The sequence below is a fragment of the Macrotis lagotis genome, chromosome 1 (genome assembly GCF_037893015.1).
Source record: "Macrotis lagotis isolate mMagLag1 chromosome 1, bilby.v1.9.chrom.fasta, whole genome shotgun sequence".
NCBI classification, from domain to species: domain Eukaryota; kingdom Metazoa; phylum Chordata; class Mammalia; order Peramelemorphia; family Peramelidae; genus Macrotis; species Macrotis lagotis.
The window spans coordinates 622,681,302-622,699,390 of record NC_133658.1 but is presented as its reverse complement, the minus strand read 5'-3'; the positions used below and the strand labels follow the sequence as shown (position 1 = coordinate 622,699,390).

The 18,089-nt window shown below is 41.2% G+C and overlaps 1 protein-coding gene across 1 annotated transcript in view; it reads left to right on the top strand.

Annotated features, from left to right (window-relative positions):
• LCT (lactase) overlaps positions 1-18,089 on the top strand; it is a 47,707-nt gene that overhangs the window by 3,864 nt on the left and 25,754 nt on the right. The window contains exons 2-7 of the mRNA XM_074212021.1: positions 1,058-1,137; positions 4,122-4,205; positions 8,356-8,458; positions 9,489-9,567; positions 14,575-15,295; positions 16,808-17,375. Coding sequence (XP_074068122.1) covers positions 1,058-1,137; positions 4,122-4,205; positions 8,356-8,458; positions 9,489-9,567; positions 14,575-15,295; positions 16,808-17,375 — 1,635 coding nt within the window. The remainder of the gene's footprint in view (positions 1-1,057; positions 1,138-4,121; positions 4,206-8,355; positions 8,459-9,488; positions 9,568-14,574; positions 15,296-16,807; positions 17,376-18,089) is intronic.

Sequence of the window (18,089 nt, the reverse complement as noted above, 5' to 3'; positions counted from 1 at the left end):
AGGCCATTTTCGTCCTCTTAGAGAACAGAGGACAACAACCAACACCCATCAGAAGGACATAGAAGTTAAGGGTGGTTAAAGAAGCAGAAAGGTAGTACTTTAGTTGAGTCTTAAAGGATGATATCTGAGGAGGACGTGAGGAAGAAGTATATATTCTAGACATGGGAAATGGCTGAGTGCAAAGGTATAATGATAAGAGATGGGGGTTGTCCTGTGTGAGGGCCAGAAAGAAGGCCATTTTGAGTAGATCATAGAGTAGGGGGAAGGAAGCAAAATGCAAGGCAATGAGGCTAGAAATATATTGGGGTCAAATGGTGCAAAACTTTAAAAGCTAATTGATTAGGGAAGTAATGTGGTCACATCTATGTTTAAGGAAAATCACTGGCAGCATTTTAGACTGGAGTGGGGAGAGAGTCTAGGCAAGTGATGGTAAAAATAGGAACTAAAGCAGTGATTGTGTATGTAGAAAGATATTGAATTTGAAAGATGTTGGTGAGGTAGAATGGCAAGATTTGACAACTAGTAAGATATAAAGGACAAGGGAGAATGTGGGGTCCAGGATAATGTCAAAATGGCCAACCGAAGAGATTAGAAGGATAGTGACTTTAAGATACCCTTTATAAAAATAGTAAAATTGGAATAGGAAATGGTTTTGGGGGTTTTATTTTTTATTAAGGATATATAAAAAAAGACATTTGAATGCTATAGAGAAGGAACTAATAAAAGGCAAGAGAATTCAAAGGGGATTGAAGCATCCAATATACTGGAAAAGATGATAGGAAATGGGATCAAGGGCACATGTAGAAGGGTTGGTTCTGGCAAGGAGAAGAAGGAACCTCATTTTCAGAGATAAAGGAAAGGAGGCATGAATGGGAGATAATTTCAAAAGGTTTGAAAATGAAGAAAAGGGAGAAGACAAAGGTCATGTATTGAATGACCTCGATTTTTTTCAGTAAAGAAGCAAGGTCCTCAACTGAGAGAATGGGAAGAAGGAGAGCATTGGATTAAATGCCTATATATTTTATTTATCTTCCTTTTTTTTGATGTGGTTTTTTAGATGGGAAACTGTCTGTTGTACTAAGAGTTGAGGACATTTCTGAATACTTATTGGATTCCTCATGGCAACAGATTATCAAGGTAAGACCAGTGATCTTCATTTCCCACATCTAAAGGGGATAGGGGATGGGATAGCTTGATAGTATAGTGGATTGAATCCTGGGCCTAAGATCAGGAAGACCCGAGTTCAAATATGAGCTCAGATACTTACTATGTGACCCTGGGCAAGTCACTTAACCTCAGTCTGCCTCAGTTTACTCATTTGTAAAATGAGAGTAATAAGAGTACTTGCTTCTCAGAGTTGTCATGGGGATAAAAATCAAACAGTTTTTTTAAATTAAAACTTATATTGATATTGTCCAAGATGACTATCCATCATGATTTTACAAAGTCCCTACTAACTGACAATGGTTTGATACACACCTCTCTTTGGACAGTCTTGAAAACATTTCTACATTTCTTTATTCCAAAATAATTATGTGGTTTTTTTTTTTGCTGTTGCTCAGTAAGGTCAGATTCTTCATGACCCCATTTAGGTTTCTATTGGCAAAGATAATGAAATGGTTTGTCCTTTCCTTCTTCAGTTCATCTTACAGATGAGGAAACTGAGGAAAACAAGGTTAGGTCTTCCCAAGCTGCCCTGATTGCAGTTGAAACTTTCACTAACCTACCTGAAGACCCTGTGGCTGCCTTGACCAAGCATGCAACTGAAGGAGCACTGATGGCTCTGTCAGTTCAAGGCGGGGGGTGGTGGGGTGGTGGGGGTGGGGGTGTCTGATTCCCTCCCTGTCCCCCTCCACTTTGTACTTTGTATGCATTTAATTATCTATGCAGGTGATTCTCCCCAAGAGAATGTAAGTGCTGTATCTTTCTGTATGTGTCCCCAGCACACAACAAAGTGTCTGACACTTAGAAGGTACTTAAGAAAAGCTTTTTAAATTGAACTTGACAAGATGCAGTCAGTTTAGAGAGGAGCTACTTTTCGGCTGGTGCTTATTTAAATGTGTTCTTTAACCATCTCAGTTCTCACTTCCTCAAATCTTGTGGTTTAGAAGACCAAAAAAAGCCAGACCCCCAAAATGAAGCAGTCAGGGCCTCTGGGAGGTTTGCAGATGGCTTAGGGCTCATAGCCATAAATACTATTTAAAGAATCTGTGTTAAGTAGGTTGTACACATACCATTTATTCCCATTTTACAAATGGGGAAGGGTGACGGGTATTATGTAAACCTTTAAACACTAGGCAAAATGACTTGTTTATTCTAAAATGTGGTGACCACATCTGGACAAAGTATTCCAGATGTGGTCTGGGAAGAACAAAGCAAACAGAACTATTTTTCTGTTCTTGCTCTGGATGTTCTATCAATGTAGCCTAAGAGCACATCGGTTTTCAGAGTTTCCACATAAAGTTGCTATATTGGGTTTGCAGTCTCTTAAACTTATTGGGCTCCTCAAAGTATAGGCAATTTAATCCAACACTCTCTTTCCTTCCACTCTCTAAGTTCAGGATCTTCCTTCTTTACTAAAAAAATGAAGTCACTCAACATGAACTCTGTTCATTTCCAAACCTTTTGAAATTATCTCCCATTTGTTCCTCCTTAGTCTCCATCAATGAGGTTACTCTTCCCTGAACTTGCCAGTACTTTTTTGTTTTCTTTTGTTTTTTAGCATGAATTACTTTTATCCACATCTCTTTTATCCTGTAACCAAATGCAAGATTCTACATTCATCCTTCTTAAATTTTATTTATTTCTTCTTCACTGATCCAACTCCTTTTGAGTTCTTACACTAATGACATATTTATGAAGTCTTCATCACAGTACCTGTATATAGTAGACACTCCCTATTTTGTCACTCAGTATATTAGTTCTCTCTCTCTTTTTTGTGACATCTGTAAATTGAAAAGCCTGCCTTATTTACCCTTATCCAAATCACTGGAAATTTTAAAAAATCAGATGAAGGACAAAGTCTTAAGTCTAACTCAGTGACCTACCTCCCCAGTGACATTAATCAATTAGCCAATATGCTCTGGGTCTGGTAAGCCAATATTTCCAGACCTAACTGTATTTTGTTAGAAAACACAACAAAGTCAGATTTTGACCCCAAGTCTATGGTACAGAGATAAAAACAAAACAAATGGAGGAGTAAGAAAAATAGATAAAGGAGAAAAGGTTAAATCTGGATTTGGCTATCATAACAGATAGCTTATAAGATAGCTAATGGCAGATGCTATGTAAACACTAATGATAAAACTTAATTTAGAAGGCAAAGTGGAGTTAGTCAACATATTTATTAAGGGTTCACAGGACATGTTGAACTTAATTGGTACTGGGGATATATAATGAAGGTTAGTCCTTACTCAAACACAATTAGTCTTTGTTATCAAGGACTAGATAAATATAATAATCAAAGCAATCCAGAGAAGTATCTGATCAAAATAAACCTATAAAATATAGTATCTGGCAACATCATGGAAAGGCAAGAGGTCAAATGTTGTGCTCATGGACTAAAGGGGAGGAGGGTAGAAAATGGTGGGATTAATTAGGAAAGGTTTCCTAAATTAAGATGTGGCCTTAATTTGTATTCTAAAATGTTAATGGGACAATTCAGAAAAGGTGATCACTTGGAAGGGGGAAGTATCGCTGGCCCTTGCTCTTGAAACCATTGGTCCTAGAACTCAAGACTCTTTGAGGTTCCCAGTATCTGGCATACAGCTAACTAAATTTTTTTCATGTGTATGAAAAAGTGTTTTTAAATTAAATTTTAAAGGGAAACTGCCCCTTTCATGATGTCTTATAATACAATAATATCCTATTACACTTCTATACCACCAATTGTTCTGTGATTGATGAAGCCCAGTTAAATGGTTTAGGATACATTATTGAACATTGGAATTGATTGGAATCCTCTCAACTCTAGTCTGTGAACCCTGCCCCCCATTTTCTCCCTTTTCTGCTTCCCCTCTGCCAGCATTTAGGGCTCTTCATAACAGCCATAAAAGCAGACAATTCCAAGCAAATTTTTGTCTTTCCAGTGCTTGCATTGTAATGATTCTGTTTCTTTGTAGGACTCCACTGATTTCCTCTCTCTTGATCTGCTATGTGATTGCCAAAGCAATGAAGGTCCACCACAGGAGCTGAGTAAGCTGCAGGTAATTGGAATCCTTTTCCATACTGATGATGAATGGAGCAGGTTTCTGGGAGTGTATTAGATATTTATGGTAATGGTTAATTCATAGTATTGATAGCAACAATAATTATACTATTACAGATGTATTTACATATTACTTATGTACTATGCTAGGAATTTTACAAATATTATCTCATTTATCCTTATAACAACCCTAAGAGCCCATGCTCTTCTTCTTATTATTATTAATTATCCTCATTTAAAAGTTGAGGAAACTGAAGAAAATAGAGATTAAATTATTTGACTAGGATCCCATAGCTAGTAAGTATCTGAGGCTGAATTTGAACTTGAATTTCCTGAATCCAGACCAAGGATTCTATCCACTCTACTACTTAATTGCGTAAGCTGAATTTTCAATGACAAGGGGTTTCTTATTTCTAAATAAGAGATTGAAGTGATGGTAATATGATACACTAGTAATGCTCTTATTTATATCACAGAGTAATAATTACTACTCTTGGGATAAATATTTATATTTAAACCCATTATGGCAATGGAGTCGCTAAACAGAACAATGGATTAAGTGCCTGAAGGCAGGAAGACTCATCTTCCTGAGCTCAAATCTGGCCTCAGATACTAACTCAGTTACCTAGCTGTGTGACCGTGGGCATGACACTTACCCTGTTTGTCTCCATTTTCTCATTTTGTAAAATGAGTTGGAGAAGAAAATAGCATCTACTCCAATAACTTTGCCAAGGAAAACTCCAAGGAGGTCACAAAAAGTCAGATATGACTGAAAATGAATGAACAAAAAACTATAATAATGGTATATATTGAATTTAGCTGGATTTAGAGTAGGAAATGCCTGGATTTGAAACCTACCTCTAGCAATTTATAGCTATGTAACCTTGTACATATCATTTAGCTCTTTGGAACTCAGTTTCCTCCTCTGTAAAATAAGGGTAGATGAACTCAATGCTTATGTTAGTTCTCCCATTCTTGTTTGCTCCTACCCTAGCCCCATTCCCTTTCAGGAAAAAGTACACCCTGTGTTCTGAACTTAGGCATCATGATTAGCTTATTTGTCTTCCTAGATTCCTGGACCTTCACCTATGTGAGTTTATCTATATGTATTATATAATATATATACATATATATATATTATATATGTTATCTATACTTTGGACTTTCTCTTGGCCTTCTGAATCAATGATTCTTTGACCTTTTGGGACCATAGGTAGCTGCCTACTCCTGGGCCCTTTTCCTCACTTCTTGCCTTGTCCTCACCTCTTGTACTTTCATCATTTTTGATTCTTAGCTCATCCCTCTGCATTTAAATCCCAACCTTTGCATCACTGACCAGGACGTTAAGCAATCACAAGCATATGCATATCACTGACTACCAGGCATTAAGCAATCACAAGCATGTGTTTTTTGCTCATATTTTACCACCTCTAGTCACCAAGATGATAGCTTGTCAAAAACATTATCAGATCAAAGCCCTGTTTCTCAAATTCCTCCTGACAGAGCTTACCTAAAGTCATAAACTGATAAATGACAAAGAGGCCCTAGTTTACATATATTGGTCCCCACCTGTCTATTATCAACAAGTAGCAGCATCACTGCAAGCAAGGGCAGACAGGTCATCCATTCATGATACAAAGCACCCTCTCCTTTGTATGAGAAGACGCTGCTTCTGACTCTCTGCCAGTAGGAAAGTTTACTTTGAGTTGTCCTTCCAGGAGTGAGAGTGAGCTATGGTGAACCATTCTCACTCTCTCACCAGATTTCCCTGGAATTAATAGATGCATGTAGGAGACACGAATAACCAGATCTGAACCCTGGTGGAACAGCATTGGTATCTGTGAAAGTTGCTGTGTTGACTGACTCCACAAGCTTGGATAGACTGGCGGTTTCCTAAGTAAGGTCCCTTATCCCCAGTGGGCTGTAAAGTGACCCCAAGGCAGAAATCAGTCAGAAGTTAGAAAAATGGGTTCCATCTCATTTTTCCCACAATTATCAACAGGGCTACCTTGTTTCCAATACAACCCCAACCCCTTAATCTTTATTACCCAACAACCCTTCTTCCCCTCCCCTCCAAAAGTCTTCCCTTCTGCTCTTAGTTGAGGTCCCTAGGGAAGAGAAAATCTAACCACAGCCCGGACACCTGTGCCAGCAGCTGTTCAGACAACAATTCCTCCCCACCCCCAACATAGGCATGCCGCCAAGCTCATTTCTTCGTAGGCAATGGCTAATATGATGCTCTCTCTCCAATCTCCTTTTTGGTGGGGAAGAGTGAGCTACTCAGGATAAGCATGAATGGATGGGTTCCATTCTATATCACTGGACTCCCTACATTCTTTTCTCCCAAACCCATGTCTATTTCTATAGTCACCCCAAATTAGCAGTCTAACTGCCTTCCCTTCCCTCACCCCACATATCTAATCATTTGCCAATTCTTGCTGGTTTGACTTCCAACAATGTATCTTATATCCATTCTCTTGTCTGTATTCATGCCACTGCCACTCTCTTTCAGGCCCTCATCTTATGCATGTACATTATTGCAATAGCCTTCCAGTTGCTGTTCCTGCTTCAGGTCTCTCCCTCCTCCTTTCTGTCTTCCATACAACTGAACATGCCACTTTCCTACTCATTTCATTCTCATGATACTCTATTGACTCTATGCTCCAAGATTAATTCATCTTTAACTCACCCTTTTCTAGATATTTTTTTCAAGGCAATGGGGTTAAGTGGCTTGTCCAAGGCCACACAGCTAGGTCATTATTAAGTGTCTGAGGTTGGATTTGAACCCAGGTACTCCTGACTCCAAGGCCAGTGCTCTATTCACTGTGCCACCTAGCCACCCCATAACTCACCCTTTTTAAATATCTATTTTTAAAAGTTCTATAATATATAAAATTTGGCATGGCAGGAACATAATTTAAAAACAAGTAAAGATACATATAAATGAAAGGGGTGGTCAGTTTTTTATTGATGGAAGTGTGCAATGAAAAAGTTTGGAGATCACTACATTAGACTAGAATGTGGTATCAAACAGCAGTTCTTCTCTGACAAAGACCAGTGTTCATTCTACTTAGTAACTAGAGCTACTCAATTCACTTTGACAACTTGGTCTAAGTGCCTTCTGAATGCAAGACACTAGACTAGGAATGATAAGTTTTTGCCCAAGGATCTTACAATCCAAATGACACTCAGATGCCATTTCCAGACCCAGCTAACCAAAGTGATTTTTTTTAAAAAATGATCTTTTAGAAATGCTATATCAAATATCAGTCCAACAAGTTAAAGTTGCTTTGCAACTATTTGTGCTGTAATCAGTAATAGCTAGCATTTATTATTAGCATTATTATTGTCCAACAAGCCATATTATTATTAACCAGCATTATTATTTAAAGTTTCACAGAGCACTTTACAAATATTATTTAATTTTATTCTCACAACCATGAGACGTATTATTTTTATCCATCTGACAGATAAAGAAACAAAGGCAAAGAAAGTTTAAATGATTTGTTGTCACACAATATCTAAAGCAAGATTTAACGATGTTCTACCCACAAAATATAATTTTTAAGCTTACTGCTTCTAAGTCTCCACTGGGATTCTTTGTCCTTTCACTCCTATTCACTTTTCTTCTGATGTGGTCCCAATTAGTGTGCGTTGTTTGGGTGGGTTTTTTTTTTTTGCCTTTGCATAACTATTTCAAGACCTTCCTTTCCATATTATTTTTCATTTTTCATACCTGGCAATATTAATGTATTGTTGTATTATATTATATGAAAGCATCACAATATTTCACTTTTATTGTACATTTTAGATTCTTTCCAATTTTTTTTAAATGACAAATAATACTGCAAAAGAAATCTTTGAATAGATAGCTCTTTTCTCTTTGCTTTTGAGAACTTACCAGCACATTTTTTTTTAACCAGTGATGAATTAGTGAAATAAGGTAAGTTTATTTTTGTAACTTTTTATTGCATGTTGCCAGGCTGCTTTCCCCTCTCTCCCTTGCAGAGTCAAATATCTTGCAATTCCACCAACAATGAATGAGTATAAACCAAATTGATTCCCGTACATCCCACATAATGCCTATTGCTTTTGGAAGCTATAGACTGAGCAGCCTCAGTTCCTGATTGATTCTTGTTTCTTTGCAGACCATTGATCCCAAAGTGAAAGTTTTCATCTTCAGCCTAAAACTTCACAATTGTATTCCCTTGAAGAAGAAATCATCCCAATTCCTGTTTAATATACTTGAAGGTTAGTAGGAAATTCCCAGAGAAGTTGAGACTGGCTTTAGTGAACAGATTGGTTACCTCTAAGGTCCTCTCCTGTTCTAAAGCCTATGATCTGTAAAGGACTGAGGTTCAAATGTGGAAAGCTGGTGGATAAGGTCAAACTTGAAAGAAAACAAAGATGACAGCTCTGCTAGGAATTTAGTGCCAAATGGTACTACCTATTCCTTTCCGCTTCTCTGCCTCTTCCCATATGTAATTGGTGTTAGTGTGATGGAAATGATTTTCTGTGTGTTATCTGGAGTAGCATATATTTAGAGAAGGTATATGGTCCAAAAGAAAGAGCACGGTCTGAGAATCAGGAGACCTAGGCTCCAGTTATAGGATGATGGGCAAGGTCACTGAGCCTCAGTTTCCTCATCTGTCCAGTGAGAATAACAACTACCATGTCTCCATTACAAGCTTATTATGATGAAGATAGCTCACTTTTATATAGTACCTTAAATTCTATCCTTATAACATCCAGGCGAATAGGCAGCAAGGTATCATTGCTCAAATTATATATGAGGAAACTGAGGCATAGAGAAATTAAGGGACTTACCAAAATTCACACAGCTAGTAAGGATCAGAGGCTGGACTAGTACTTTGCTCACCCAACCCCAAGACTGGTCTTTTTTTTTAACCCCACATCACCCAGGCTGCTATTGGGATAATATGAATAAAGTCTATTCAACAGCAATGGAAGAACTTTAAAAGGCATGCATATCCTAGGTAGATGCTCAGTGATTTAATGCATTCGGTGGAAGAATCAGATGTATCCTAATTCTTCTGAGCAAAAACTTGCCAAATGCCTAGCTGAAAAGAGGACTCCTAACTAGAAGAATGGGGCAGCTAGATGGTGCAATGGATAGAGGCCAGACTTGGAATCAGGAAAAGACTCTTCCTAGAATTTTTACTTCAGAGTTCTTTTAAGGCACTAAGAAAACTCCTAAAAATGATCATTCATCATGTAGCGTAGTCTACATGTATAATTGAGCAAATATCTTATCTTACAGTCATAAATAAAGACCGAGTACTCACCATTGGTTTTGATGTCAGTGAATTTCTACAGTGTCCTTCCAATGACAAGAAAAGGTAAGACCAATTTTTTTCTATATGAGCATGGATGATCTTGGTGTGAAGATATATCTTCCACTAAATATCTGTGTGACTTTGGACAAGTAATCTTATCTCTGATAAAGTGGATGAAAATGAAATAAAATTTCATTTAGAGATGTGGACTCAAGAATACTAGAATAAAATTTCATTTTACCTCATAGTTTTCCCCCCCTCAATTGTAAAATGGGGGAAAGGCTGTCAGAAGCAATATGAAAGCATTTTCAATGGCCTATGAAATATCACTTGAAGATGGGAGTATTCTTATAAGAGACTGGCAAATGGTACCTGCAAGAGCAAGCTGGAAGACAAAGATTGGCCCTCTCACTCTTTTTTCTTTTTAGGTTTTTTTTTTTTTTTTTTGCAAGGCAATGGGGTTAAGTAGCTTGCCCAAGGCCACACAGCTAGGTAATTATTAAGTATCTGAGACCGGATTTGAACCCAGGTACTCCTGACTCCAGGGCCGGTGCTTTATCCATTGCACCACCTAGCTGCTCCATGGCCCTCTCACTCTTCAAGCACTTATTTGCCCACTTCTATAATCCCTTACATTTGAATAGAATAGAATTTTTGAATAAAACTTGACAATTCTATTAAGGTAACTAGGAGATACAGTGGCTAGATCTCTGGGCTTGAGTTAGGAAGATCTGAATCTCTGACACTTACTAGCTATGTGGCCCTGGGCAAATCATTTACCCTCTCTCTGCTTCAGTGTCTTTATCTGTAAAATGCTGATAATAATAGCATAGTTTCCCAAGATTACTGTGAGGATATAATGACATAATATTTGTAAAGTGCTTTGCAGGCCTTAAAGAATCATATCAATACGAGTCATTGTTAATGATGTTACAAAATTGTTTTTAGAAATATCATCTCATTTGATAGACTAATAACACTTTGTAGATAGAGCCAAGCATTACCAACCCCATTTTTCAGATAAGGAAACTGAGTCCAAGAAAAATGAAATGATTTCCCTAAGGTTTTGCTGATGGTCAATGGTGTTTGTTGGATTGGAAATCCAGATCACCCCACTCCTATCCCAAGACTCTTTGCACAGTGCCACCTGGACTCTGGACACAGGAACATGCCCAGTATTAGTTCTAATCAAACCTCTGGCCAGCTGTGTCCCCTCCAGACCATGCAGGGAAGGGTCCCTTTTCTTCTCCTAAGTTGGGTTGGCCTGAGTGATGACCTCTTTCCATTAGTTCCACTGCCCTTCCATGCTGGTTTTTTGGTAGGCTACCTGATGCCTGCTGGAAGATCCTTCATTGGTTTCTGTCTTTCTCCCCCTCCTCTCATCTCTTTTCTAGAGAGCTAGGTGTTGACTCTGAGAACTTTCTATGTTATGGAGATTCCTGGCTGGGGCTTATGTAGATGTGGACTCAAGAATACTAGAATTCAGACATTTGCTAACTATGTGATTTGAGCAAGTCACTTGTCCTTTCTGTGCCTCTGTTAACTCATCTGTAAATTATTAGTTGGATACTTTGGTCTCTCCTATCTCTAAATATATGGCCTTGTGACTTCCAGCAGTCAGGTGGCCAAAAGCCTGGTCTCTTGAACTTGTTCTGACACTATAATTATTTGAGCCTCAGTTTCTCTGTCTTTAAAGAAAAGACAGTAGAGGGATAAAGACAAGAACAAGGATTTTATTGGTATAAGTCACTCTATTACATCACCTTCATAACAACTGAGAGCTGCATATTACAGTAGTGTCAAACTCAAAAAGGGAATGGGGGGGCCACTAAATTGTGCTACTTATTAACTTAGAAAATCATGTATTAACATAAACCGTATTCTAGTGTACTTTTATTTTAGTACATATTTTCTAATTACCTTTTAATTTGGTTCTGGAGTCCTCTGGAGTGTTGTAGACTGCATAGAGAACCACTGAAATCATTGGAGCTCTGACTTTTAGAGAAAGGCTAGGTGCCATGTCAACCCAAAAGAGAGAGGCAATTCATGACAAAGTATCTGCTTTGTAGATGATCTCTGACCTCCCTTGCTATCAGGGAGAATCCATGAGAATCAGTTTTCCAAAACCGCAGATTCTTTCTCCACCTCCTCAACCTCAGCCCCATTTAATAGCATTTTATTTTTCCCATTACATGTAAAGATAGTTTTCAACATTTATTTTTTTGACATTGTATTTATTCATACATTTATATATGTATTTATATAATTTATTTATGATTATATATAGCATTTATAAGTGTTTTTATTTTTATTTTTTAACTTCAAAAGCTTATGTTATTTATTTATTTATTTTTTAAAGAAATATTTTTATTATTTTGAGTTTTACAATTTCCCCCCCATTCTTGCTTCCCTCCCTCCACCCCCCACAGAAGGCATTCTGTTAGTCTTTACGTTTCAACATTCTTTTTGCAAGCTTTTGAGTTCTATTTTTTTCTACCACTCTCCCTTCCTTTCCCCCTTCCCATGGCAGCAAACAATCTAATATAGTAAACATTTACTTTTTAAGATTTTGAATTCCAAATTTCCCTCCCTCCCAACCCTTCTCTCCAAGACAAGTAACATGCATAATCATGTTAAACATATTTGCATATTGATGTGTTGTCCTTTGTTTTTTTTTTCTAAGAAGACCATGATATTTAAGTGAAAGTCACCAGCCTTACTTTCTCCTCCAGAGCTTCTGGGTCCAATGGCCAGATATGAACCATGCCAATTGGAGATAGCCCTGGATGTGAGGTAGTTGGGGTTAAGTGACTTGCCCAAGGTCACACAGTTATTAAGGGTCTGAGGTTGGACTGGAACTCAGGCCCTTCTGATTTCAGGGCCAGTGTTCTACCCACTAGAAGAATCAGAGCAAAGGGGAAAAATCACAAGAAAGAAAAAACAAAAAGTGAAAATGTATACTATCTGCACTCAGACCCCATAGTTCTTCTTTTGTTTTTATTTTTTTGCAAGGAACTGGGGTTAAGTGACTTGTCCAAGGTCACACAGCTAGGTATTCGAACTCAGGTCCTCCTGAACCTAGGGCTAGTGCTCCTCTATCCATTGCACCTAGCTGCCCCCCCCCCCCACTCTATTGGATGTGGTTATTTTCCTCAAGGATCTTTTGGAATTGTTTTGGATCACTAAATTGCTGACAAGAGCTAAGTCTGTCATAGTTGATCATCACACAGTGTTGCTAGTGCTGTGTACAATGTTCTCCTAGCTCTGCTCACTTCATTCAGCATCAGACCATATGAGTTGCAGATACCTTCATAACAATCTCAGGAGGCAAATAATATCAACATTATTGCCACCTTTATACAGAGAAAATGAGGTTCCACACTCCTTGGAGTGTGGCGCACTTGACTTGGAGTCTGGAAGATGTGAGTGCCCATCCTATTCTAGCAGTGTCATCCTGGGCAAGTCACATCAACTCCCCAAACTGTTTCCTCCTCTGTAATATGAAGGGGTTAGAGAGTTGTTGTTGCTGAAGGTCCCTTCAAGCAATCTATCAGGATCTACAGCCCTGAGGACTTCAAGTCTGGTGTCCTACATACACCACCCTGCAGAAGGCAGGGGACAGGAACACAAAGAAGGGTTTCAGTGAGTGAAAACTTGACTAGTTCACATACTGCTGAGCAGATGATCTTTGACTTAGCAGGCATTTCAAGAACATCCTTTCTTCCATTATCTTCCATTCAAATGGATAATTGAGAATTGACTCCCTAGAATCCCAAGATTTTAGAATGGAAAAAAGCCTTAAGTCCTTCCTATTGCATCCAAAGCAAGAATCCTTTGTCATTCTTAATAAATGGCCATCCAGGCTCCTCCTCCATCCTGTCATCCTAGGTGATTCTACTTTGGGGCCACCTTCACTTTTACAAAAGTCTTCCTTAGATTGAGCTAAAACCAGTGATGGCAGTATCAGAGGGAGAGGTGGGATGGTAGTATAGAAGAGATTGCTACAAAATTGGACATGAAAAACTGGCTGGATATGAGAGGTGATAGATGGATAGACAGACCAAGAGAGAGACAGAGAGACAGAGTCAGAGGCAGAAAGACAGAGAAAGTTGAGAATGACACCTAATTTGCAAGTCTGGTAAGATGTCTGGGAAGGTAGTGGTGACCTTGACAGAAATGGGGAAATTAGAAGAGGGAATAGTTTATTTGGAGAAAGATAAAGGGTTCTGTTTTGTACAAGTTAAATTGAAGGCTTCTATGGGTCATACAGTTTGAGAGAGCCAGTAGACATTTAAGAGATAGGAGAGAGGTTAGGGCTAGATTTGAGAACCACCTGTATGGAATGATCATTGAATCTGTAGAAGTTGATGAGTTAAGAAGGAAGCACCTTGGGAGATAACCAGTTAGTGGAAATGACCTGGATGAAGATCTAGCAAAGGAGACTAGACCATGGGTTACCTGAGAGTAGGAACTAGTTTCATTTTGGGGGTGGGGTGGAAGGGGAGGTGGGGTTGGGATTTTATATCTCCATTATAGAAGTCTTCTCAAGGAGTTTTAACCACCAGAGTTAGGATAGAGGAAAATAATTTTCAGAATGAACAGATCATGGACCTCTCTAACTTTAAGTCCCAACTAAAATCCTACCTCCTACAGGAAGTTTTCCCCAACCCCCTCTTAATTTCAGGGTCTTCCCTCTGCTAATGATTTTCTATTCACCCAGTATATAGCTTGCATTACATATATATTTTTTGCATGTCATATGCCCTTCCCCCATTAGACTGTAAACTTCTTGAGGCAAGGACTTTTGACTCTTTATATCTCCAGTGTTTAGGATATTGTCTGACACATAGTCGGTTCTTAATGTTTATTACATTGCATTGTATTGCATTATGTATTAATTGGTTGCTACTCTCCACCCCACCACTTTTTATTCTTTGTTATAGGGAATTGTTCCAGTAGTGGAAAGGAGGTGGAGAGGGATATATTTGGAAATGAACTTAGTATAAAAATAAAGCATATTGGTACAAATTAAACAAAACAAATATCCTTCCTTATCTTATCCTTTGGCAGGTATTGTTCTCTCCCTGAAGATCTGATTGGCCAAATGGACCAGCAGGACTTGAGCCCAGTGGCAACCCTCTTTGAGACACCATCAGTCTACCAGACAGTTTGGCAAATGTTTGCTAACCAGTCTGAGGCAGAGAGAGACTTGTTCCTGAATGATACTTTCCCTGAAGGTTTTCTCTGGGGCGCTGCCACAGGAGCCTTTAATGTGGAGGGAGCCTGGGCAGAAGATGGAAGAGGAGAAAGTATCTGGGACAGGTTTGGACATCAGGGCCGTGCTGAGAATAAATCAGTGCCCGATGTGGCCAGTGACAGCTACCACAAGGTTGAGTATGATGTCGCTCTCCTCCGTGGCCTCCGGGCTCAGGTCTACAAGTTTTCCATTTCCTGGTCTAGGATCTTTCCCACAGGCTACAAGAGCAGCATCAACCCCCGGGGTGTAGCCTACTATAATAAGCTGATTGACAGCTTGCTGGACTCCCACATTGAACCGATGGTGACCTTGTTCCACTGGGACCTTCCCCAGGTCCTGCAGGATCATGGAGGGTGGCAGAATGAGAGTGTGGTGGATGCCTTTGTGGACTATGCAGCTTTTTGCTTTGCCACCTTTGGGAACCGGGTGAAGCTGTGGGTGACTTTTCACGAGCCTTGGATGATAAGCTATGCAGGCTACGGCACCGGAGAGCATGCCCCAGGCATCTCTGACCCAGAAGGAGCCTCCTTTAAGGTACTTTCTACCCCTATGATTTGTATTGTTCTGATCAGTTTGTCAATCAGCAAGTATTTATCAAGTCCTTACTACCCTGTATTAAGTGCTGAGAACACAAAGGAAAACAAAAAGACAAAATAGTCTCTGCCCTCAAGGAGCTCACAATCTAATGGAATATTAGAAAAGGACACTGAGTAAATTCCTTTTCCCTCAGCTAGTACATCATGGGTCTGTAGCCAGAAGAGACCTCAAAGACCTTCATATATATATATATATATATATATATATATATATATATGGAAACTGAGGCTTATGGAGATTGTGGTCAGCCATAGGTAGTGTCAGAAGTGGGATTTGAACTCGGAGATTCCAATTCTAGAACTAAAACACTTTCCACTCTTACAAGAGTTGTTTTCTCTAAAACCTTCTTTCCGTAGTAATATGTCCTAGAGTGGCTCTTAGTCCCACACTATGTTTTTTCCTACTATTCATTGCTTTCATTTAAATTTCATTCAGGACTTTCTAGGCAAGATGGTGGAATGGGAAATTCCAGTGGAGTCAGGCTTAACACATCCCTCAAAAATGAACAAATAGAAATACCAAAAAAAAGAGAGAAATAGCTAAAACAATACAAAACAAAAAACAACTCCACAGCGACCAAAATTTTCGAATAAGCTGAGTAGAGTAGTGATACAATTAATAGTTTGAAATTTATTAAGCACCACTCTAAGATACCATATAATTGGCGATGTTTATATCTTAATGGAAGATGAAACTTTGAAGAGAACCAAACTTTTGTCTCTCTTTTAGAAAACTAAGCAAAGCAATATACATCTTGTGTGTGTATACACAAAACACACATATATTCATGTGAAACAAATTCCCTCATAAATCATGTGAAAAGGGAGGAAGAAAAAAGGAAAAAGGAGAAAGGGAGAAAAAAAGTGCTTCCATCTGCATGCACTCTGACTAAAGGACAATCGGTCGGTCAATCCTTCAGAATAATAGTAGTTGTTGGTCCTTGTGTTGTTCAGGGCTCCCGAGGCTTTCGGTGTTGATACAATGTTGTTGTTATTGTGTAAACTGTTCTGGTTCATCTTGCAGGAGTTCCGGAAATCTTCTCAGGTTGGAAAGCTTTGCCTTCATCATTTTTCCTCTTTCTCTTAGTTTCTGCTAGGCAGCGGGGTCAAGCGGCGGGGTAATTACAAGTGTGGAGGCCGCCTCTGCACTCCCCGGCCCCACCTAGCCGCCCCCCTTACCACTGCCAAGTGCAATGCAGCATTGCGTGCCAAGCATTCCCGCGGGTGATGCCCTGCCTTCAGTGTGCGAGGCTCTGTGGCTGCGTGCCCGGGTCCTTGCCCTCTTTAGTCCGCTTCGGTGGCACTGAGGCGGCTGTTGCAGGCCGGGCCTGGCACGGGCCAACGGCGGGTGGGAACTAAGGGACGGCCAGGCGGTCCGTGCCCCGGGTCACCTCGGACGGCACGTTCTGGAGCCCCGGGGCCCGGCCGCAGCTCTGCCCTCTCTCCCCAGGTGGCCCACGCCATCCTCAAGGCCCACGCCCGGGCCTGGCACCTGTACGACGACCGGCACCGCGGGCGGCAGCGCGGCCGGGTGGGCCTGGTGCTCAACGCCGACTGGGCCGAGCCCGCGTCGGCGCGGCCGGAGGACGTGGCGGCGGCCGAGCTGCACGTGCTGGCCACGCTGGGCTGGTTCGCGCACCCGCTCCTGGCGGACGGCGACTACCCGGGCCCGCTGCGGGCCTGGCTGCGGCGCTGCGGCGCGCCCGGGCCGCCCGACTTCCGCCCGGCCGAGCGGCGGCTTCTGCGCGGCGCCGCCGACTTCCTGGGCCTGACGCACGGCGCCCCGCGCCCGGCGGCCGCCGCGCGCTGCGGCCCCGCCCCCGGCCGGCGCGGCCTCTCGCTGCGCGCGCACCCGGCGCCCTGGGGCCTGCGCAGGCTGCTCCGCTACGCGTCTGCGCAGTACGCCGCGGCCCGCGTGCCCCTCTACCTGGCGGGCTGCGGGCTGCCGGGGGGCCCGGGCCTGGAGGACGCCCACCGGAGCGACTACCTGCGGCGCGCCGCCAACGAGGCGCTCAAAGGTGAGGCGCGGGCGCGCGGGAGGGGGAACCGAGCCCACCCCGCCCTCCAGAGTGCAAGGGATGCTCAGCAATTTATTTCTTTTGAAAGCCTGGTCTTAAGAGTAAAAAGAGACCCCGGATTCGAATGCAGAACTTCTGCCCCCCGAGCGCCCCCGCATCCTCATTTCTCGCCATTTTACAGACGAGGGAGCCGAACCTCGGCAGCATTAAACCTCTCGGGCCTAGTCAAGCCCCGGCCTTCGTCCCGGCGCGACCCCCATTGGATCAAGGCGTCACAGACAGCCCACTCTGGGCCCCCAAACCCGGCCCACCCCGAATGTTGGTCTCCGATCTTAGGGGGCTGTTTCAGTTAGACGTCATAGAAAGCAAAACCCAAAGTAGGGGCGCCTAGGTGCTGCCGTGGATAGAGCTCCGGCCCTGCAGTCAGGAGGACCTGGGTTCCAATCCGGGCTCAGACACTTAATAATGCCAGACGCTTAACCCCGTTTGCCTCGGAAAACAAAACCAAACCCGGAATTAGACTTCATATCTACTTGGTGATTCAAACCAGGGAATTAGCCATCTGGTTCTTCTGTAAAAGAGAATCTACTCTAGGGTTTATTTATCCTTTTATCACAAAAAAGAGACTAAAAATGTTACGTAATTTTGTGAGATTGATAAGGTATTTTTTTAGTTTTGTTTTTTGCAAGGCAATGGGTCATTATTAAGTGACTG